A 25551-nucleotide genomic window follows, 5' to 3' on the forward strand; every position below is an offset into this window, starting at 1 on the left:
TCTTCAATGAAAGAGCAGTGAAGCACTGGAATCAGTTGCCCAAGGAGGTGGTGGAGTCACCTGTATTAACAGTACAGGTAGATGTGGTGCTTTAGGAGATGATTTAGTGGCTTAAAGTGTTGTAGGACTGGCAGTTCGACTTTGTGATCTTGACGGTTCTTCCCAACCATGATGATTCTGTGGTTATATATTGCTCTGAAGTCAGAAATACCTATTCTGTCTTGAAACTAAATCTGTGAAAATTTAAACAGTTGAAGTATCCTCACAATCAAACATACAAATGAGACACAGTAAAATTCCAATGTAGAAAACTGATATGTTAAGAAGAAAGGGGAATGTAAAAAGCTGGGTATATTTAGAAGCAGAATAGTATTTTTTCATGCGTATAAGGGAATGTGATGAAAGTACCACAAGGAGTTATGATTTTTTAAAACCAATATTAGTGCAACCACTTGTGGAATCCAGCAAATGAGTTTCTTGAAAATTTCATGACATATGTTCCCCATATATGTCAGTCTTTAGTAAAGCCAAATAAACTGGAGTTATTTTATTACGAAGCATATTGGTTCATATATTTTTTTACTGCTTAAACTATTCAGATATTTTTCACACAAAACAGTATATTTTACCCCTGTTCCCAATACTACATCTGCTTTTTTACCACTCAATGTGTCATCATATTCTATATGCCACAGATGTCTTTTGCGTGTATATTATATTTCATGTATATTTCTTGGTCTTCTACCGTTTTGGGAGTAATGTTGAAGAACATCTGACCTCCCTTTGATTAGCTGAGCTGCCTTTTCAATATCCCAAGTGCATTTGGTGAACAAAGGCTAGAGGTTTGAACCCAGAGTTATATTCCTGGTGGTGTTAGCTGTAGATATGAAATTGTCGTAATAGCCTATTGATTAATTTCTGACATACAGAAGCACCATGATTTTGCTGTTTCTGGAGATAAGATTACCTGCCTGTCGATAAAATGAGTTCAGTGAGTGTAAAATTATAGCATACCTGTGAATGGGAGTACTGATTTAGAAGTGTTAAGTGCCCACCTTGCACTCATTAATTCAGGTGTCAGTGCCTATGGCGTGTATAGTGCATTGGTTTTCTTAACATTTAAAAAATGAAAGTTATTTGCAAGTGCACTTAGTAGACAACTCTTAAGAAAAATAAATCAAAAGCACTAAACTCACAATTGATTATGTTAACTGGAGCATCTTGGAAGTACTACTTTCTTCTATACCCAGTTTTAACTGGTAGTCTGTTTAAGATTAGTCACCAACAGGCAAAATCAAAGCCTGAAGCACATGTATTTGTAGGTTTGACTCCTTAAACTACTAAGATGGAACAATAAAAATTCTCAGGTCTTAAAAACAGGGAAGATACCTCAATTGAAACACATTAAATTTGGGCTATGATCCATTCTACTAACTCTAAAGATTATTTTTTAGTATTAAAATCTGAATTATTCAGGTACTGGCTGGAGAGCAGTCTGGCAGGCATCATGGCTAATGCAAGCATAGTCCTGTACATCCAGGATAATCGTGCAAAAGGTGTTATTTCAGTTATAAGGTCAGTTATTTCAGAGTCAATATAGGTAGAAAAATTGTTTTGCTTCAATTTTCTGGGCTTTTGTGAAACACTAGTGCTACTCGTACAGCTTTCAATTTGAGAAGATCTGTTGGGTTTGGGGTTTTTTTTTCCTTAAAGTTAGAAGATTCTTTCAGCCTCATTGTCCTTTAGCAAATCCATTTCAGAACTGAATAATAATGATGATGTTAGGTAAATACACAAAATTGAAGTATTCTTTTCTCTCTTCTGATATGTCTTCTTTTTGGTCTTGATAGCAATGCAAAATGGTATTTTTTCCCTGTCATGGTTTAACACTGGCCCGGCAATTAAACCGAGTGACAGATGCTCTCTATTAATCTCTCTCTCCTCCCTGATAAAGAAAGGAGAGAGAATAAGGGAGAGAGACTTATGGGTTGGAAACTAAACTACACAACTTTAATGAAACAGTAATGATAAATAGGAAAAATTACCAAATATATACAAATATACAGGAAAATTGATCCCACGTTCCTTCCCCCCCTTCCCCCCAGTAACTCTCAGGTCACCACCAAGGCTGCAGGGCAGCCCTGGGAAAGTCCAGGCTGGACTCCTGGAATCGGCAGCAGTCGGGAACTGGAGGCAGGAACACACGGATATGGGCTGGCACGGATCAGGACCACAGGCAGGCAAACGGACAGAATCCTCCCAGGATGCCGAAGGAAACAGGGAACAGGTGAAGGAAGGGAAGCAGGAAAGGCAGGAAGGGCAGGAAGCCAGAAGCTGGAAGCATGGCTTGGCCCTCGTGATCCCTCAAATTTATACTGAGTATGACATGTATGGGATGGAATACTCTGGTCAATTCTGGTATCTATCTTGTTCGTTCCTCCCCAAAGGAGGGTTTCAGGTGGGACCTCTTTACTCCTCCTGGAGGGTAAAATGTTCCTCAGAGCTGAGCAGTGTCCTTGGCTCTGCATACCAGTCTCTAGCAGTTACTATAAACATCAAGTGTTATCAGTCCTAGAAGCACACACTGTCTGAGAAACTTGCTGTTAATTTCAGCAAGTGAAACTACTTACAAGAGACTTAGCTGAAAGCAAAAATACAAGACAGAAAATCACCTTTATCCTGACCCAAACCAGGACATTCCTGTACAGTGATGCATACAGTTTGTGCTACATAGAAAATGGCATGCCAGTATGACTGGGTTAGAAGTGTGTAAATTAGCAGTGCTTATAGTAATATACTAGTGGAAACCTCAAGTCAGTCTTTCAGGAGGCTCCTTTATTGTTATATACCTATAGTGCTCCCACCTTTTACTCATTTTTAGGAGGCAGAGAAATTTCAACTTGAGGATTTGCCAGAAATCCTCCTATTTTATGTAATGCAATAAGGATTGCATTAAACTTGTTAGATGCCAAAAAAGAAGATGAGTCAGGGAATATCATGCGTAAATTCTAGTGAGACTGTTTTGAAGTGTTGTGATATATAGAAAGCACTTCATATTTTTGTTACTTGAACTCGTTTTCCTACTGGCACTTTTATGTCCCATATTTGAGTAGTGAGGTATCTTCCATCCTCTGTTCAATGATGAAGTGTTCTCCACAACAGTCTTCCTCCTTTCCTCTCCCTTTATGCAAGAATTCTCTGTAGATACTTTTTTTCCTTTATTTTGGTTACATTGATATTTCTTTGATACTACATTGGCAAAATGTCCTGCAGGAAGATTTGTATTCAGAGAACATTTCTTTTGGAACAGAAGTTAAGCTTTTTGGTAAGAGTGACGATGTTTACAATGGTATTTTCTTTGTATGTGGTCTTTAACTATGTTATTTTTATATACTTGAAACAACAATTTCATTTCCTGGTTAGATTTAGTTATTTTTGGTGTGGTTTCTGAATCGAAGTTGTAAGTATATGGATGAGAACCACAGAAATTAAACTTTATCTATATTGGGAAAGACAATCACTATGTAGAATTGCATCAGGCAGAGATTTCTGTTTATTTGTTACTGCTTTTTAGAAGGGCACTGTCATCTAAAAGGTAGAAATTAATAATAATTCACTGTTAATCACTTTCTATCAATAATTGTTGTCTTGTTTATTTGCTCATATAATACAAATAAAACCAACTCAGTCTACTTCCACTTAGTAGGCACATTCAGATTAGTTTACCAAAAGTGCCTTCATGCTGAATTGAGCCTGAAACTGTATCCAGGTTAGGGAACAAAAACTTTGTATCTTTATGTAACTTCATTTGTTACAACAATAAAGGTAGGGTATACCACAGGGAATTTTTCCTAGTAACTGTCTACAATAACTTAAGCACTTTTTAAGATTGCATAAAGTACTTAAAGAGCTATACTTTTATTATAAAGGATGTTTATAATAATGGCAGTAATTTTCTCTCCTTACAGTGCAAATTAGACTATCAAGCCTGTGTCTCAGGAAAGCTAATCTCGGTGAAATGTGAAGGACATTGCCCTTGCCCTTTTGACAAATCCACGAATACAGGCAGAAATGATCGGAGAGGTGAGTGGTGGTAGTATTTATGGTATTTTTAACAACATGTTTGTGGAAGGAAATAAGATTTTCCTCACAGAAGAGTTCAGTGATGACATACATTGATTATTCTTGGATAAAACCAACTTTATTTTGTTCAAGGTTGTTTTCCTTGCTGTGGGTTATGAAATTGTGGCTATAGTGGTATACCATTATTTTTTTAATGGTACCTTTTAGTATGAGTAGCTGTTGTTCTTTTTTTTTTCACTCTTTGATCTCTTCAAAATTCTTATGGCCCAATTTAAGACAAAGAAAAATCAGTTCCCTGCTCCTCGGTGTTTTCAACTGGCTATTAAAGAAAATCGAGTGTGACAGAAAAGAAGGAAACTTAAAAGTCTTTGTTACTGCTCATCGTAGCAAGCAGTTTCTTCTGAACTAAGTACTATTATTAAGGGCTGTCATATAAAAGTGAGTTCTTTGTTTGAGAATCATCTGAAAGGAATAAATGAGCTTCCTTTTGGACCACGAATGGTACTGGGATGCTGGAAAATGCAATTGCTTTGCACTGCTTCTTAGACATTGGTGCAACTGCAGAAAAAAGTTGTGGCATAGCATATGTTGTGTACTTCAGTGACTCCTGGGTGACTTTGGAAAGCTCTTGTTAAACAAAACAGGATACCATCTTTGGAGCTTCTGAGTTAGAGGGCTGTCATAGTACGAGGTTCTAGGCCTCCATGGACCTGAATTTACCAAGGACAGAAAGATTGGAGGTGTGCATTTTTGGTATTACTTTAGACTGACCTCTGTTAGATGTATTTTTTCATCTTTCTGCAAAGTCGCACTGATGAGTAAACTAAAATCTTTATGCACATACATACTGAATCCTTACTGGAAATATGCCAAAATTTGTAACCTCCTAAAGATGAAAGAAACCTGGAGTATGTTAACATCGGCATTTCATTGTGATTTGATGTGCAATTTCAAATTTATTATGCAGGAGAATCTTACTATTTTCATGATAAGCTGCAGCTACTGCTGAAATTGTTTTTCCCCTAATTTAAAAAATGAATTAATAATCTTTTACTAATGAATAGAGATAACCACCTTAAGCATCAAGGTGTGTGGAGGAATACAAGTCAATAAAAAAGTTGCTTGAAACACTTCTTTAGGTCATGGTTTTGGCCTTCAGCAATATAATTGTGTAATTAAATATTAATTTAATATGGGTAATTAAATATTCTCTGTGCTCTAACATCTTTGCAAAATGTTACAGCCTTCAGGTTACTTAAAACATTAATTTACAATTTCATGTAGTAACTGAAAATAAATAGATAAATCAGTCATATGCTCACATTGCTAACCCAAGTGAAAAACATTGCAAGACCCAGCAGGTATGGTTAGTGAGGCACTTTGATAAGGCATATAGCATAACATTCATATGGCTGCATTTTTCACAATCAACACTCTGCATCTGCAGCATAGATGTGGGGATGTTTACTAACAGTGAGCATGAAATGAAATTAAGATAATGTGCTGAGACACATATCTTCTTGAAAAGTAGACCTACCATTCCAAAGTTTTGGGGAACTTAGTTTTTACCAAAATAAAATTAGCACTGTCTCTGCTGGAGGCTCTTTCTCCTGATGCAGTTATTTTTGTGTTTCTGTGTGTTCTATCAAGCACATTCTATTTTAGGTACTCCTGCACACTGAAAACAATCTGTAGGCAAATTTTATTGGCTTCAACAGAAACAAAAATTGGTTTTAATTAGGAAAGAGCTCCTAGGAATTAACTTTTCTTGACGATTTGTTCTGATCAAGATTACTTGTGCTTAGCTGTGTAAAAGAGAAAAAAAAAGGATCCTATATGAGTATGGGAATTAACACTAATCCTTTCATGGCAGACTGTCAAGGCAAGGAAAATACAGGGCTTTTCCAACTGCTACATTTTACTACAACATTGACGTGAATATCTTTTCCATATAAAGCCAAAGGCCAGGAAACATGAGAAACAAGAAAGTGAGATGAGTATAATTATTGAAATTTTAGCCATTAATTTAACAGCATGCAAAATTGTTAAAACTTAATAAGGACTTCTGTTACAAGAACTTATCATAACATAATTTTTACTATAATACATGATAATAATAATTTATTATCATAATAATCATGATAATGTGTATCATAATGCTCGTGATAATATTATATGGTAATCCAATTTATTTATTCTTAAATGGAACTCTACTCGGTGTTCTTTTATGTGCACCTCAGTTGCTTAGAAATTTGATGAAGCCAAAGAGACAGGGTAAGATTAGTGCTCCATTTTCAGGGTTAACTTCAATGAGGGTTTCTTGTAATTCATCCCCTATCTAAGGCAGTTTTTCATTTTTTTTCAGATTGACAGATTCTACTGATTTTTTGGTGTATCTAGGGAGCAAAGTACATCTATGAACTTTCCCAAAGCAGTCTTGGTGTGGAACTCCATACTCGTTTGGGAAGCAAAGTTAAGCCAATATTTTGAAAAAACCAGAATTGACTCGTAAAATGTATGTGAACCTAATCACAAAATTATTGGATGCTCTTAGTTGGAAGTGAACTCTGAAGTTAATCTTCTCTGATGAGTGCTTGAGGCAGGTGCAAACATTCTGGATTTTGTGAAAGCTGCCTCATTTTACTGATACATTCAGCAACAGGGAACCTGAACAATGTGAAGGGGCTGCAGCTTTAATCCAAAAGATGGAAGGTCTGGTAACAGAACAAAAAGCAATCCAGGCACAATAAAATAAAGATCTTTGTCATATTTTTGTAGAGACAAAGCAATAGGTACTATAAACTTTAAACTACAGCAGGCACTCCAGTGGTTTTTAAAAAGAAGAAGGGAATTAAAAAATTAATGTGCTTCCATAAAAGACAGGGAACATCTGAAGAGGACTTGAGGCCAAGATAAGGATCACACAAAGTTAAAAATAAATGAAATTGATTGAAATAAAGGTAGAAATGGACAGTATAGAAGACAGCGATGGCTTAGGGAGTTGTGTAGAAGCAGCATGAGAAAGGTAAGCCTGAATGAACGGGAAACATCACCATTGTGATGGTGTTAATTAAGAGTGATGAAGTATTTGTAGGACCCTGTCTTGTTTTCCAGGCATAGCTGTTGTCTCATGTTATATTTTCACCTATTTTCACATAACTTTTTGAAGAAAATAAAAATTGAAGTTCTAAAATTCTTGGCATGATCCCAGAAGCATTGCCTTGCTTTTTAGTTTATCTAGGCTTGGTTTTGCTATTTTGAATATTTAACAAAATACAAAAAATAATCCTCCATAGGAGTGTACTCATATTCTTAAATAAGTGTTAACAATTCGTTTGTTGAAATTGTCTTATTGACTTGAAACCTTACTTTTTATACTGTCTGAGTAACTACTGCAGTGTCCTCATTCAGGAGATAGCAGATGTTGCTTCATTCCTTGCATTATATGAGTTGGAATTCAAAGTTGTGCTGAAAATTTTAAGGAATAAAGGTAAGCTTAGCAATATGTTAACAAAAACCTTTCCATGTTTAATGGAAAGTTCCATTTTTCTCCTCTCTTTCAGTATAAAGGAAAAAGGCAGGCAATAAAAAAGTCTTTTGTATTAGTTGCATAAACCTTTCTACTCGGGGGATAGTTCAACATTGTTCACTAATTTTAGCCATATTTATTACAATAAAATTTTTCTGGAAATAAATCTCAGCCACTGTACAGTCTTACACCACATTAACATCTTACTGTAGTTTTCTCAATTCCTACAGATGCTTAATAAGTACCTTATTATATAAAGGGAGAAAAATAATCCTGAATAATGCTTTTGTATCTACTAGAGAGAAAGTTATATAGCAACAAGTTTAATTAAAAGCTTACTACTAAATGTAAACACCTCAGGACATGCCTCACCAAATAAGCCAGAATTTTATTTTTGATGTGCATGGCCCAAGCTGTAGGTAGAAGGAAGATAAGAAAAAGGGGGGAAATCACTATGTTACATAATTACCAAGCAGGGTTTTTTTTGTGTGAAATGTATGAAACTTTTGCACTTTTTTGTATGTTTTCATGTTTAGGACTAGCAAGCATAAGGATCATATTTGCTTTAGTTTTCAAAGTACATGTGCTTCTTAGCTGGTATCTTGGAGGCTTTAGAAGTCCAAGTTCATGAAAGGTTTTGTTAATTCAGGAGGAATGAATGCAACAGCAGAATCCTAAAGTTTATAATAACAAAAAAACCCCAAACAAACTAGTTCAAGACATTACATGAAAGAAAGGTTGGGTAGGTGGAAGTTATTTTATGTTACTGAATGTTCATGCAATGTAGTAGTAGTAGTATTTGAGGCTTACAAAAATATTTTTACAGCAAAATAACTTACATTTTCTGGCTGACTGAAAGAGCAGTTCTGGCTTAAGTTGTATACTGGTTGAGGATTCAGAGTAGGAATGTCATGAGACAGGAGTTGGATTAGTCTACAACCTCTCCATATATAGAAATTTACCTTGTTTCCAGTCATGTTTTCTTGGATCTCTTTTTTACTAGCATTGTGCTAATTTTACTAATTGAAATATGGAAAATTATTGATGTTAGATTGTTAAGTATTTCTCAGGAAAGCACAGCTTGGTGGACTGAAGAGTTTTATACACTAGAAAATACAAAGAGGTCCCAGACAACAGCATTATCTGGGATCAGCTGTAGCACTGAACTTCTCTCAAAAGCTACAGAACGATGCAGAGGAAGGAATATCAGTCTCTGAAGAAAATTTGTTTCATATCCATTCAGAAACTGAGACAGAAAGAGATGATTCATTGCCATAAATGATACCACACTCATTGCATCATTGCAGACATTTCCTTCTCCCTTACCTTTTATATAGTCTATATGGAAGCTCGTCAACCAAATTGAAAAAAGAAAATTGTGTAAGATATTAATAACAAAAATTTCAAGTCACAAGGTGGTGTTTCTTGGCTTTTTTTCTTGTCTAGTACAATACCTGGAGTATATCTCTTTTCACTGTCACAGCACACTAATGTGAGACATTTGGCATTTCAGATGACAAAATCTCAGTGAGTGTGTCAGTCAAAGGAATATGCTCAATGCAGATATATGTAGAGAATTTCTGCATTTTAAAAATATCCTCCCTGAAAACACTTTGAATGCCAAGGCAGCAGATGAGTGGATGGCTGACAATTTCAACTGTGGTCAAAGACCTTCCAAAGGCATCTAAGAAAAACATGCTTTGTCAGTTGGCTTGAATTTGCTCTACTCCAAAGTATGTATTTTGGGAAAACTTTATGATTCTTAAATGCAAAAAGCTTGACAGAGTGACTATATTTTATATCTTCATGCTATGCTACCATGTGATAAATATGTGCTATAACATGCTCAGGATCTTGGTCTCCCAAACAGTGCATATTGAAGGTTTGGCTGATGTGTGTGCTACAGCATCCTCCTGGATGATGTCTTCTTCATGGAAAGAAGGCTGAGATTCTGTCCTGACACAGAGTCGAGATGCAGCTGGGATATGCAGTCATACACAAAAGCTCTGAATCAGTTGAAAATCATGCAGTTTAGATGGAAAAAGCTGTAACATTTTAGGTAAAGTATTAAATATCTGTTTTCATTAGCTATTAAAATAGAAAAATTTGCCTGAACAATTAATTTCTAATAAATCCTTTTATAAGAGCTCACTTGATGTTTTCACTAAATAACAGAGGTAGACATACTCACAAATAAAAAGGGGGGAGCTTCTATTATCATCTAAACTGGACTATATAGGTAACATAGGAAGCTCTTATAAATGTTGTATTTTGAGTCTGAGCTTTTGCCAGTAGGAAGTGAAAAGGCAACATTGCATGCTGAAAGTATTTTCAGTTAGCATATCCGAAAGACTTGAATTACAGAGCATCGATGCTCTCTCAGCTGCATCCTATTTTCTACTGAATAAGGCCAAATCGTTAATTGCTATGGAGAGATGAGATAAGTAACAGGAGGATTAAAGACACCATGGATTCTGTTTCATTCTATGTGCGTCAGTGCTTGAAAAACAAATATAGGGACTCTTTTTAAATAAATAGCAAAACAGCATTCTCCTAAATCCTCTTACTTTATTTACATAGCACTATCTTCTCAATACATGACCTCAGCCATTCTTCATATAGTACAGGTATAGATGCCAAAACCAGTCTTTTGCTTTGTTTGCTTTCGAAGAGAATTCTGAATGGTTTCCAGAATTTACAAATAAAGAGATTTAGAGCCAAAATAACATTTGTGTTAATTCCTTAATCTCTACTTTGTATTATTACCTTTCAAGGACAGATAGTATTATTTTCTAGTTCACTTTTTTTCTTCTTTAAGGTTAGCTCCAGGACATCAACAGGATAAAATCTGTATCAAAAGCAACATACAATTGACTAGGCCAGATGTTATCTGTGGTCAGTTATGGGGTATCCAGGAGAAGCCATTTGTATGTGACAATGAAAAGAATTTTCATCTACAAGATGAAGAAGTTCATGCTGTGTAGTGAAGGTTAAAATTTAACTTTCAGACCTCAAATAAGACAAAATTAACCCAGCAAAGAAAAGTACTGTTATGTGCTGCTGAGGTGTATTTACAAATGTTAGTATGACCCCGAAAGATCTCCATTATAGCAGCTAATTTTATGCTGCCATGCTTGTTATAGAAAATAACTAACTAGCTATAAAAAAAGAAGTACAAAGAGAAGCATGCTGGCTTCCATCATGGAGAAGTTACTCTCAGTTGTTCACTTTCTCTAAAGAAAATGCACAGTAAATGGAAGGAGGCAATCTCAGTAGTGTGGCAGTAAAGGCACTCACATTTTACTCATGTGAGTTATATTTGCATTAGATAATCATCAGCTTTCTAGTCTACTGTTTTTCTTAGCCATATATTTATGATTCAGTAGAATATTTTGTTATGTAATTGCTACTCTAGTTCTGTGAAATGCAACATTAAATGGAAACCTCTAGGCTTTATTAGTTGCTAAATTTTTATTAGACAATTTTGCTGATTTAGACCAAAGTCTCCTTTTTGTTCAATGTCTATTTTAAATAGGCTTTAGGTGAACCTGAGATACTAATGCACATCTATCAGTGGAAGCACACAAACCCAAGAATCTCTCTGATGTGTTTTAGTGTGTACTGTTTGTGATTGATGTCACTGAGATGACCTTAGAAATTAGATCTGGACTAGTATTTATGCTTTTGCCTTTACTACTGGAATCAGTGTGAATCTTGCCATTGATTTAAATGTAAATAGGCTCTAACACTGTGACTCAGTTTCCTTGTTAGAGGAAAGACATTATCTATTGCTAAGCTTTCTGACTCTACTAATGCTTCTGAACTCAACTAATGTTTCTGAAACCTTTTGTAATTTTAAAGAAACAAAACTACAATGTGTATCAAGTTTAGTTCTTTCAAAGGTATTGACTTAGCAGTAAGTCTATTTTGCTCTTACTGGTTTTTATACTATACTACATAGTATTCACTTTCAAATGTAGTTGTTCATCTTTGACCTTTTTTTGTCCAAGCATGCAAACTAAAATATTGTTTTTCACTTTGTTCAATTGAATACATATTCAGACATTAATGCTGAGCTATAAGTATACATTATATTTAAATAGAGTCTTTGAAGATAAAGTGAAAATTGATTCATTGCTGGTTTTTGTGCTTTGAAATCAGGTCAGGCTGAATCATTAAGAATAGCTTTTTTTCTCTTCGTTGTATATAAGGTGAATTATAGACCATTTTTTTTACTTGATCCTTAATAGTAAATACTCTTCTTTAATCAGGTATAATTACTTTAGTATCTTTATATTTTTAAAATGCCATTTTTTTTTCCAAGAAAGCAGACTGCTAACTAGCAAGAATTCATTTGTATCTGTAAATGGTTTTCATATTTATGATATCATAGAAAGGGCATTTGCTAGCATAAAAATAGTGTATTACTATATTCATGAAAGACATTCAATATTCATTACTGTGTTTGTGTAAAAAGAGAAACTTAATGAAGCCAATTTTATTTTTTATTCCTTCAATGTTAAGACAGATTTTCTGCATTAATCTTTTTTTTTTTTTAGTTTCTTATTTAAACAGAATAGTTGTTTTTGCTTCAGTGATGCTGAGCCAAGTAAAATACTTAGCAGTATCTTCTTTCATTAATCATACTCCACATTAAGACTTTCTAAAACAAGACTTCTCCATCATAATTTGTAGTAATCAAATGCAGTGTAATAAGCAATAATAAGCAATCTAATGTGGTGTGTGATGAGAGAGAATGTGTTTGAGATGAGGTGTACCTGACCTGCATGCCCACAGTCATCTTGTCATCTAGCCTGGGGGTAAGCCAGAGCACACCAATACTGAGGCTTCCTTCCCCTGTAACCTAGGGAAAGGTTGGAAAGGAGTGGTATAGGCTGCTTGCTAGGTCTTGTCCATGTGTGATGTGGAAAAGCACGCCTGAACTTGGCAGATGGGAAGCTTTGAAGACCATGCAGCTCAACCAAATGGCTGTGGCTAAACAGTAAAATCTGTGAGAAATACAAAGGGCCTGTGGCTGTATTGAAGGACTGGAGAAATGGAGTGGTAGCTGTTGTTAAACTGTAGAGGTGACTTGATTTGTCATTTTTACTTTAAATGCATGAGATTCTCTTCTAATTTCAGACTTCTACATGGAACAGGCTTTATAATTTTGTTTTGATCAACTGTGTAGTTCATAAAAGCTTACTAGATTGGTTAGTCATTTATAGATACCTTTTGGCTAAAAGGATATTTGTTTGCTTTCTGTTTTTATAGGGTTTAAAATATTTGGCAACAAGGAACAGAAATATGTCTTGGGTAAAGAGTTGATAGCATAAATGCAAGTAGAGCAATGAGGTAGAGAGTGGAGTTGGTAGTGTAAAAAAAAAAATAGTAGCATGTGTTTGAACAGTGATTTATATTTTTTTTTAATTCTTTGTAATGAGGTCATAATTACAGAACAAATTAAGATTCCATTGAACTTGACTGTTAGAAGCAAGAAGGGAAGGATTAAGGGGAGACTGTCCATTCTGTAATAGTATAGTTTACATTAAAAAAATAAAAATAAAAAAAAAAGGTTAGCATGCAATAAACTGTTTATGCTATGTTTATGAAATATAATCCTCGTAACACTGCAGAATGCTTTGAAAAACATTTTATTGTTGCCAAGAATAAGTGAAATCTTTAGAAAGGATTGTTAGCTAAGTGCTTGATGTGTTACATCTTTTTGTAATATTGGCAAAGAGAAAGTTGCAACATTACATTAAAAAAAATGTGAGTTCTCCGTCACTGTGAGTATTGTGTTTATGGACACCAAGGGCATTTATGTCCCATGTTATCTGTGATTTTGAAAACAGGTGTGCATATTTGTCATGACCCAAATAGAGCACCCAGGGAGACACAGATCAGCGCCCCTTGCTTTCTAAACTCCTTCTCAGAGAGGAGCCTGATGCAGCTGGATTCAACCTTAGTGTCAGACCTGGCCTTCCTAGTGAAAGTGAGCAGAGTGTTAACGTCTAAGAAAATACTTGACCATCAGATACCTGTCACAGTTTAACACTGGCCCAGCAATTAAACCAAATAACAGATGCTCTCTATTCTAATCCCCCTCTCCTCCATGATAAAGAAAGGAGAGAGAATAAGGGAGAGAGGCTCATGGGTTGGAAACTAAACTACACAACTTTAATGAAACAGTGATGATAAATAGGAAAAATTACTAAATATATACAAATATACAGGAAAATTGATCCCACGTTCCTCCCCTCTTCCCCCCAGTAATTCTCACATCACCACTGAGGCTGCAGGGCAGCCCTGGGAAAGTCCAGACTGGACTCCTGGAATCAGCAGCAGTTGGGAGATGGAGGCAGGAACACACAGATATGGGCTGGCACGGATCAGGACCACAGGCAGACGAACGGATGCAATCCTCCCAGGATGCTGAAGCAAAACTGGGAACAGGTGAAGAAGGGGAAGCAGGTAGGGCAGGAAGGGCAAGAAGAGGTTTGATCCTTGTGATCCCTCAAATTTATACTGAGTATGACATGTATGGGATGGAATACTCTGTTTGGTCAATTCTGGCATCTATCTTGTCTGTTCCTCCCCAAAGGAGGGTTTCAGGTGGGACCTCTTTACTCTTCCTGGAGGGTAAAATGTTCCTCAGAGCTGAGCAGTGTCCTTGGCTCTGCATACCAGTCTCTAACAGTTACTATAAACATCGAGTGTTATCAGTCCTAGAAGCACACACTGTCTGAGAAACTTGCTGTTAATATCAGCAAGTGCAGCTACTTACAAGAGACTTAGCTGAAAGCAAAATTACAAGACAGAAAATCACCTTTATCCTGGCCCAAACCTCTTGGTCAATATCAGATCAAACAATACCTCTTGGTCTGATTAAGGTAAAATGATACCCAAGGTCTGTATTTGACTTCCATTAATATATGGAATTAATATACTTCCATTATTATATATGCTCAGGCTGCGCAATCATATAGGCAAATGATTTAGATCACAAAAGTCACAAATAGGTGGATGTTCAAGCTGCACAACCTGGATAAAAAATGTGGTAAGCATTGTGTTACTTGATGATTTTAGGAAAGAGAAAGCAAAAGAGTAGAAGAGAGATAAATAATGGAACATCATTGGTCCTGGATCCAGCATTGGGCTAGCTAATGGGGTGGTTTGGTGTCAATGAAACTCATGAGGCCCGCCACCACAGTTCCATCTTTATAGGCCTATTTTGCTTAGTAAGCGTGGTTGAGACATACCAGATTAAACAACCAGAGCATACCTTTGTCCAGTTCACTCCCCAGTCCATATCTCTGTCATTGTCTCCATATGCTGGCTCTAGGCCATATGCAGGCCTTTTCCATAGGCACCAGGCAGTCCTTTTCTTTTGTTGGAAAGCTTACAATGGTATTACACACCACTTCTGAGAATACACCTCCTGAAGTCTGGTCACTCACAATGTTTGAGTACACAGCACACCTAGTATTCCTCATTAGCTTTGTCCATCTTATGCATAGGGAACAATTTCATAATGAGCTTCCTGAAGCTTTTATCAAATAAAACAGAATCACTGAACTGTCACGGCTGGAAAAAAACTCTTCAGATCACCGCCTCCAACTGTCAGTGAACTGTTTCACTACAAATCAGTATCTGGGAGCAAGCTTGCACACATGGAATGGACACTTAGAATTTAGGATTAATCACTTTTTTTTATTCCTGATTTCTGTGGGACTGTTCAGACACTCAAGGCCATAAAGGCACTGTTTCTTTTTTAACTGAAGGCTCAAATACAAAATTAATAGTTCAGAGGTTTTTTCTTACTACTACAAAGTAGTCATATACTTTACTCAAAGAAAAAGACACCTCTACATGAAATAGTTTTAAATTGACTTATTTTGAAAGTTTTGATTAGCCTGTTTGATTCCTTTATTTCTTTTCCTCTTGTTTTTTAGTGGGGGGAATAAAACCCTAAGTTTCATGGTAAATATGTCTTTTGAGGCAAAGATGTTACCTTCAGTCTGTCATCCTGTGGTTTTGTGTGTGATGCTGCAATTTTAAGAGAGAGAAAGACAAGCCATTAAGATGAGAGAATATAATTAATGCTGTTTAATTATATGTTTGAAAATTATTAGTTTTAACCTAGGTCATTAATCAATTCACCCAGTCCTAGAGTCCCCAAAACATCCAAACTGTCAGGGAAGTTCAGTCTGTGTAGCACAACAAACTCTATTATATTTTAGGTAGCCATGAGAGCATGCTTTTTTTGGAATATGTTCATTATCTTCTTTTGCTTTATGCCAGCCAGCTTTTATGGATTATAAAGCTGGAAGCTTAAGTATAGCCCAGACCATTAAAATGGTGTTGTATTCTATTATAATGGTAATAATTGCCTTAATTATGTAAATGAGGAACCCTTGCCAATTTTACAATACATTAAAGACTTTAGAAGTGTGTCACAGTAGTTCTATTGAAAATAACCAAAGAGATGCAGATAATATGCTAAGTATCTGGACCAGCATTATTTTTCTGTTCATGCAATGTACAAATAGGCTAGCAGGATGCTATGTTTGGTGTCTCAATTATTGGGGTGATGGTAATATTTTTTACTGATACTATTTTTATACTATCATTATGCAGTTATATTGAAAATGTTCTAATGCTCATAAGTGGGAGTTAATGGCTAGAAAAATAATTTATCAAATAATTATTCTAAACTAGTTTATTTGCCACTCCTGCTTAGTTTTATAAAGTATGATGTGGTGCCAATTGTATAACCTACAGCCTATTTTATTCTTTAATTATGAGAAAAATAATTTTGAGGCACTAGTGGGATAGTTTATATGGCTAATGTGTATTAACTGATGATCTGAAAGCATTTATCTTTGCAATGAAAGTATAATGACACTTACGCCATGTTCACATCATCTGACTATCCCACCAATTTCAAGCCGTGATTGTTTCTAAAAGTTTGAAGAGATGATGCAATGCTAAAAAGAGTTCTAGGAATGTGCCTTCTCTCCAGGGAAATCCTTACATGCTTCTGAGTGTTGGACTTTGAAATTACATCTTCTTCTTGCTTAAATTTTTCATGCCTACTTGTAATTTTATAAGTCCTTCTTAAGTTCTTCTAGCTTCGAGGCTTCATGTGGGTTACTATAGGTTTACTATGTAGTCTCAGTAAGAAAAGTTAAACAAATATATTCTAGTATCAGCATGATCAGAATTTATCTTCAGTGATATATTTTTTTATCTGTACTATTTTCACTACCAAGAAAGCAGATTTTATATTTCAAAATAAAAAGTAGGCTTTTTTTTTCCTGTGCTCTTGATGAATCAGCATTATGAAAACATATTTTAAGAAATTTATTAGATGTGGCTCCACTTATCATAATTATCCAACTGTGCTGCTTTTTATCTGCTTTACAAAATACAATACTAATATATATACATATATATTAACTTTATATCCCAGATGCGGGTTACTGGAAATATCAGAAATCGTCTAAATAAAACATTAAAGTCTTCCTGAAAAAAAGAAAAACCCAGCTTCTTCCCTGAAGGCACCAAGTTCCCTGAAATTAACTCTGGCATCTGTGTTAGCTGTTGTTCCTGCTGATTCTGCAAGATCAAATGGAATAATCACCTTGCATGCACGCATCAGCAGTTATTCAGTTGTATCAAATTATAAGCTCTGGCTCATTAGCATGGTGGCACCTTTATAATTGTCAGAATGAAAACAAAATAATTCAGCTTTAAGACATAACTACCCCCTGAAATTAAATGGCTTTGTGAACCAGGTTTGTATTAGGATTTACTAATATTAAAATGTGGTTCTGTAGGCAAAACCCCCTAATCTATATCCAACATTGATAGGAGTGCAAGGAAAGTCAGAAGAAATCTTGGATTGATATATATGGAATAATAATTGTTGTCAGAACTGTTTGCAGTACATTTCCTGCTTATAATAGAGGTCTGTTATAAATTCTTGAGATTCTTAATAGCAGGACACATTTAAAAAAAGAGTTCTAAAGACAGGTTTAGGGGAAGCTAAGTAATTAAGAATGTCATCATCTGTCTTTTCAGGAGGATTTTCTTCATAACTGAATTTAGATGTAGATGAAATCATGAAATCATAGAATGGTTTGGGTTGGAAGTGACTTTAAAGATCATCTAGTTCTAATGCCCCTGCATGGGCAGGGACACCTCACACTAGAGCAGGTTGCTCAAAGCCCCATCCTATCTGGCCTTTAACACTTCTATGGATGAGACATCCACAACCTCTCTGGGCAACCTTTTCCAGGGTCTCACCACCATCACAGTAAAGAATTCCTAATGTCTCCCCTCTTCCAGTTTAAGCCATTAGTCTTTGTCCTATCACTACACTCCCTCTCCATCTTTCCTGTAGGCCCCCTTCAGGTACTGGAAGGCCACCGTAAGGTCTCCTCGGAGCCTTTGCTTCTCCAGACTGAAAAACCCCAACTCTCAGCCTGTCTTCATAGAAGAGGTGCTCCAGCCCTCTAATCAGATCTGCAGCCCTCCTCTGGACTTTCTCCAGCAGTTCCACGTCCTTCTTTTGTTGGAGGTCCCAGAACTGGACACAGTACTCCAGATTGGGTCTCATAAGAGTGGAGTAGAGAGGAAGAATTGCCTTCTTCAGCCTGCTGGCCACACATCTTTAGATGCAACCCAGGATATGGTTGGCTTTCTGGGCGGCTTCTGCACACTGCCGGTTCATGTTGTGCTTCTCATTAATCAACACTCTCCAGATCTGTTTTAAGCAAGTTTATAACACAGTTTACAATGGCTCATAGGAATGTGATTTTTTGGAGTCTAGTTTTCTTTTAAGGTTAGTATTTGGGGTTGATCACCCTCTGCAATATTTCTGTATGCACGGTTTAGGAAGATTGAAAGATAACCTCAGAGGCCACTAATATGCTGTATTACTTAGTTGCCCTCTCAAGTCTACTGAGAGATAGCATAGAAATAGATTTTCTGAGTCAAAAGCTGAAAGTAGCCAGCAGTATTAAGTATGTCAAGCCTAAAGTATGCAGGCAGTTATCATAGACCAGCATCTGTGACAGCTTGCTATTTAGAAAAAGAAAGCCAGAAACCAAATCAGTTCTTCACAAAATTATTATATACATGTCTTGCGAACATTGGCTTGCTGTGTCCACAGTTTATCCAAATTAGTCATTTAATTATCATTGAGAACTGTCACTGACTGTAAGGATTAGAAGTTCGGACCTGTTACAGCAAGCACCTCTGTAGTGTTCATTTGTAGGCAACATAGATCTGCAGTGATCACTGTCCATTCAACCAGAATGTCAGGATGTTCTTAAAATACAGCATGGTGTATTGTTAGATGTTCCTTGATATGAGTGATGTTATGGGACTGAATAACAACATATACAGAAAAGTACAGTCATTCCTAGTTGCCTAGAAACCTTATGTTTTTTCTATAACATGAGCTTAGTAGAAGTGTTTGCAAAGAATGGAGCCTGCAAAACAGACTTTGCTTTCCATCCATTTTAGCCACGATGATGTAACATTCAATTTAATCTGCTAAAAGCTATAAGGTAATGATTTATTCTTGAGAATTTAACAAGGGACAGAAGTAACCTCGGAAATAATTTTTAAATTCCTAACTATATATACTTATATATAGAAGAATGTTCAATATACACAGCATAAGGACACAGTTATACTGAATTTCATTACTGCAGAGGTCATTGGATGGATAATTTCCAAATTTGATGTTCCTTGTTGCTTTCTCTCTACCTCTTAAGCAAGGTTTCTTCAGACTTGAAAACCATCACTTTTCCATTTAAGAAATGTATATATCAATAAAGACGGTATTTTCAAAGTGATCAGTGGCTTTTGCATGCATTTTTAAGCATTAACTAGGGAGACAAGGCAGATGAGTAGATCAGCTCGACTGCATATGCAGTGAGTCTTGGTGCTTTGCAGCTTAATAATTTAAGACATCATACTTCTGCGACAGCTGACCATGAACCAGGACAGAGCTACTGCTCTTGTTCTGATATGGTCTGAAATTCGTTTTTTACTCCCAGAGTTTTGGAGTAAATAAAGAACTAATTCTAAAAAAAAAAAAATTAAATATGGTTACCCTTATCTTATATAGTTGAGCAGTTTGCTCCAGTGTATCATATAGAGGCAGACATGATCCATTCTCTTACATAACATTAAAAAATGAATAAAAGTTTCTTATCAAATATTATAAATGCAGTGGAATAGAAAAGGTAACTATGAAAACAAAGTGTGTCTGCCTAATGTGAGCTGCATCGTATAACAAACATAAAAGACCGAGTATAAGCTTTTCAAGGAACTGTATAAATGAATACTCCAAGAAAGAAGAGAATCCAAAGTAAAGAGTTTAAAGTCTTCATTTTTGTTAACAGTGACTATCACTGATATCTTATTTTTTATCAGTCTCAGTGTTAAACTGCATTTTATTTTGTTTAAAATTTGAATGTGCTTAATCTGTGAAATACCAGATCATATTAATGTGGACATTTTCCTAAAGGCTGTTATTTCCTTGCTTCTTCCGATGCTATAAGGGAAAATGGCTAGACATGAATTAAAAAATAATGCATACCTACATTTGTTTGCTTTTTTAATGATTCCATAATGTCAATCAATTAAATTAGATTAAAATGCTCACCATCTTACCTTTTTGAATACATATTATTTTGATCCAGAACAAATTCATTCAGTAACAGTATAATAACTGTAAAAGGTATTTTGATACAGAAATGTGTGCAGAGTGAGAAATATGCCATTTCACAAAAAACTTTTCAAGACCAAAGTGATTAAATAGGACATCTGTATTATATGTTGTATGAGCAAATGTAAAAAAATGTGTGGCTCATTAGCTCTTGACACTGCAAAATGTGTGAGATTGAAGAAACAAACTTTGAAAAGGGAGAAAGGTAAAAAAATGTGAATAGAAAGGAAATGATGTTTCTTATATTTTGCTTTTGGCTTCGGAGCACGCTTTTGCACCCACCAGGAAAAGTGCTTGGCTACCTCATGGAGAAAGAAGAAGAACCCCCTAGTTTTTTACATCTTTATTCAACCATATATTTATGTTGCTAACTTCTGCTGAAAAGATTACCTATTTTCTTGTGTGTGGTAAATGAGAAACAAGTACTATTCAGATAGCTGATGTACCTAGGTGACCCCCTTTCAGAGAGGTTTTGGAGCATTTGTATGAATTGCCTCCCCCATGGTGTGTAACTACTTATAGCCTCAGGCAATTTCTTCTGATTATTATCACTGTTGAGTGACTGAATAATCAGAGAAGCTGTTGCCTACATCTTCTTCACGGGTGATTGATGTCAGTGTCTTTTAAAAATGTCATGGTTTCTCTTTCCTTGCTTGGTAATTTCTACAAAGATATGAATCTAAATGTCTGACATGTTAGAGCTTAAAGCAGTTACTAGACATTCAGTAGTCATTTATTTTATTTTAGTAAGATATTTACTTATGTCAGAAATTTTATATAGCAGTTTCATGGGGGGAGTGGCATCATTTCCTATTTTGATGTACCATGCATTTTACTGTGCTATTATTTGTATACAGCTCCCTCAATGAAAGAAGCAGTATTACTAAGTAATACCAGTCACCAGTATAAATGGGCAAAGGAGTGGCTGAAGACCAGCTCTGTGCAAAGGAATCTGGGGATGCTGGCTGACAGCAGGATCAATAGGAGCCAGACATGTGCCTTTGCAGCCAGGGGTGTAATGCATATCTTGGGGCACATCAAACACATGATGTGTAGACCATGATCAGTAGACACTTCATTATTTCTTAAATAAGTAAATATTCATTGGTTTTTACTTTTAAAGCCTCAGCTAATCATTCATTCTATTCACTCTTTTTTTGACCATGTTCTGATGTCACTGTCAATTTAAATACTTCCATGAGTTTTGCAGACAGGTCTGACTAGTGATGTCATTATTGGGGGTAGTAGTTGTTTTGAAGTCTCAGATGCAGGGGTGGAGAGCTTCACAGCTGATGACATTTGACAGGGTTTTTTTCAGCTGTTGGCAATGATACTGATAACCAAAATGTCCTGGTGCTTCGAATATCTTTCATACTTTATGATTAACAAGTAAAATTATAATTGAACTGATTGCTGCCTGGCATCTCTGATTGTTCATATTCTGTGTTGAAAGCTCTTTAATGACCATATATAAAAGCATTGTACATTCTTTTGATGTAGATTTTGTGCACAATGCAATACCTTTTATTGTATAGATTTATTTCTAAAAAAAAGAAAAAGTGATACATCATTTAAGCAAAAAATATTTTTTCAGTGGACTATAACACGTCATTTTTCATTGTGAAAAATGTCAGAAAAGTTGTTTAGACATTCGCCAAGATGTCTGTTAATTATTGTTGGCATCCCTTTCCTCTTCAGGGACCAAGTAGTTGCTCTAGATAGGATCAAACTTGGGAGGAAATTCCGGCTGTAATGAAATTAGCAGGAATATTACTTCTGATTTCAATATGATGATTTCTTTAAATGACAGAAAATATACCGGGATCCTGGACATACCCCAGGAGCAAAAGACATATGCTTAAAAATACAGCAGTCTCAATAATATTAGCTTTGTTCTGTTCTGTGTGCGGATGGTGCTGATTTGTTCCTGCTGTAAGCAATGCCTTGCAAAAACTTTTTTACTAACAAAATAGCCATGCCGATAGACTGTATGCTGGTAGACTGCAGTCCCATGCTGATAGTTTGCAGCTTTAAAAGTAGCATTTCTTAAAATATGTTCTGATACCAAGGCTGATCCCTCATGGGGATCTGGTGTTGTTTAATCACACAAAGCACCTTGGTTTACTCTGTGTATAAGGATTTTCATAACACTCCCATCTTATATGAGGATTGCAAATATATAAAGATAATTTGCTGGTTTTCTGTGGAGCTGGGTTCCTGAGAATTTTCATTTCTTATCTGTGGTTTTCACCAGATGTGTTGATGCCTGTACAGATAAAATCAGTATCTCTCAGAGCTCAGAGAAATAGTAAGAAAGTTGGGTCTCTCAGTGGAGTCTTGAACATGTTTTAAGGACTTAAGAATAGCTGGTTAATGTTAACCTAGCATTATATTTTGTATTCAGTGTATTTTAACTCTTTTGTTTCTACTTCTGTGTCTAAAAGGATGACCTGAAATGTTATTTTAAAATTTGGGGGAATTTTTATTACCTGTGCCTTGGGTTGAGCTCACCAAGAGAGAAACCATATTAGTTTTACTAAGTGTATAGATTTGTACTGGCTTTAGAAATCCCTCATGAAGAAGTGTAGTGAAATGAGGCAACCAGGTGCCACTAATTGCCAGGGAATGGGCATGAGCTTGTGTTAAGCCCACCTGTGCCTGATTAAGGCAGGCCCTAACTGTGCATGAGCAGGATTAGGGGGCCAATAAAGAGGTGAGTCTTGAAACACAGTCTCGGCTCACTCCTTGAATGGCGCAGCCGGTTAGCACACAGTTATACAGACAAACCCGAGCAATGCTGAGGCCGGGGGTTCGAGACTCAGAGCCTCACCCTAACGGCGATGAGTGCTAGTGGCGCAACTAAGATAGTGCAGTGCTGAGACAAAGCAGCTAATCTCCCTGCAGGCGTGCTCAGGAGTGAGCCAAGACTGTGTTTCAAGACTCACCTCCATAAGGGCAAAGCAGGAACCATGGGGTTACACAAAATGTGCTCAGACAAAACCTGTATTATCTCACTACATCAGGCAGTAGAACAGGTTGAAAAAACTGAATATTCTGATGGAAAAAAAGGAAAACTTAATTGGTGGAAATTTTTACCTTCCTCATTAATTCTGTCAATTTTTTTTTTTTTTAAAGAAGTGTGCCAACCTCTGGAAGTCTTATTTTCTCTTCTTCTGTAGGAAGTGGAAAGCTTTACACAGTGTAAACTTACAAATTTATTTAATAACTGTTTTATGATTAATAGTTTATTAGGGTACTCCATCTTCAGCATTGCATTTTAGTATCTCCCCTAAAGAAAGATGTTAAATTGTCCCTAAGACTAGGAGCACCCAAAATGTATTTCTTTTCTAAGTGTTTTCACGTCTTGCAAAATAGTTCAGTGAGCATTAAGGTGCTGTGGAGGCATTTCTTATAATGAACATGGCATGGTCTCCATTTCTGGGACAGAAACTTGGGTGAAGGAATACAGGAGAGCACATAATGTTATATTTACACTGTAGAATAATGTAGCTCATTGGTTAACTCCTTGGCTCTTGTCCCTTATTATCCACATTATTAGTTCATTGCCAGACTCTCTCCTGAGGTCAAATAGCTATTCCCCTTTCACATGTGCCTCTGGGAATAGTTTTCTCCAAGGACTTCCTCCTGCAGACTATGTGAATGAAAAAGCAGCAGATTTCTAGACCTTGAAATTGCAAAGCCTGCCAATGGTATCCTATCAGACACTTTCCCCCTCCAACATTTTCACATAAATACATGCCTCAGCAGTGCATGCTTCTTATATCCTTCTTATATACTTCTTAATTATTTATAAAACAGCACTTTAAACAAGTTTTCCCTTCCTCTTCAAAAATAGTAATTGTAATTCAGTAGGGTCACTGTTAATATTGCAGGATTTTTGGATTTAAAATATGTATAACCACATTAGAAATTACCAAGGCTAAGCAAGTTCTTTGCTCTATGAATATTTATATACATCTCATAAAAATTCTCAGATCTACATCAGACAGTCATGAACAATTCATTTGGTGTTCAGTGCATAGACTAGTAAATCATAACTGCACTTCTCTAACATATTTCATATATGCATGTGTAAACATGTCAGATATTTGTACCCTAATTATATCTTTTTAAATAATTACTTTCTTCATTTCTCCCTCAATTTTTGATAAGTGAAGCTGTGTGGAGATGCAGCTGTAGTTCACATTTACTTATCTGGAGTTCTGTTTTCAATGAGGCAGTGGTACCAAATAGGAGAGTTTGCACCTCAGTGCGGTGATTTCTTGTGCTAGAAGGAGTGGGTCCTGCTGTTGTGTAACTGACAAAATGGATTGACTGCCCTAGTTTTCTTCATTAGTAGAGAAAGCGTTTGTTTAGCTCTGGTGGCCTCACTTCAGCAAAGGCACAAACAATTACCTGGACTGGAGTGTTCCACCCTCTCAGTCCTCACTGAGAGGTCTACAGACAACTGTGCTCCTAATGCACAATTTTATGTGAATAAGAGTAATGTTATTGTTTAAGCATTTAAGGACACACAGGCAAATGGTTAGAGTAAGTGCAAAGTGGTTTAAAGCATTGAATCAGCATCTAAATGTAAAAAGAAGAAAAGTGCTCCAAATCTGTTAAGACTTTAGTGGGATCCAATTTAATGTAGAATTCCTTCCTGACAGGTACTGGCAGAACAGAATTTAGTTTATTTCTGTTAGTTGGTGATTGTTCAGCCCTGTGTTCAATTCTGCTGTTCTTCCTTTGAAAATGTGGAAACAAGTCGATGATCCTACCAAGATACAATGGTAATTTTATTTTACAGCACAAAGAAAGGCCCATCAGTTCCTTCCAGGTTCTGCATGCAGAATTAATCTGGTGGAGTAAACCTTTTAAGTCTGTCAGCAGCATGAAACATTTCTGATTTCAGGAAATGTCAAATTTGAGCACAGAAATTATTATACATATTTTCAAGTTTTCGCTATAAAGAGCATTGTTCAATATCAGACATTTTGTCTGTGTCTACTGGGTTTCAAGAGTTTTTATGTCAAATGCAAAAATGCTTTTGTGAAACCCTGTCTGTCTTGTCCTGGAGATGAAGAAAATGTCCTGACTTTCTACCAGAGCTGTTTAATTATATCAGGAATCCTTGAGACTGAAATAAAAAAAAACTTCACCTCTGATTTACAGTTGACTGGAAAGCTTT

General features: G+C 36.0%; 1 protein-coding gene across 1 annotated transcript in view; it reads left to right on the plus strand.

Annotated features, from left to right (window-relative positions):
• SPOCK3 (SPARC (osteonectin), cwcv and kazal like domains proteoglycan 3) overlaps positions 1-25551 on the plus strand; it is a 146904-nt gene that overhangs the window by 93634 nt on the left and 27719 nt on the right. The window contains exon 6 of the mRNA XM_030449738.1: positions 3969-4083. Within this exon, the coding sequence (XP_030305598.1) occupies positions 3969-4083 (115 nt within the window). The remainder of the gene's footprint in view (positions 1-3968; positions 4084-25551) is intronic.

The sequence above is a fragment of the Calypte anna genome, chromosome 4A (genome assembly GCF_003957555.1).
Source record: "Calypte anna isolate BGI_N300 chromosome 4A, bCalAnn1_v1.p, whole genome shotgun sequence".
In the NCBI taxonomy this organism is placed as follows: Eukaryota; Metazoa; Chordata; class Aves; order Apodiformes; family Trochilidae; genus Calypte; species Calypte anna.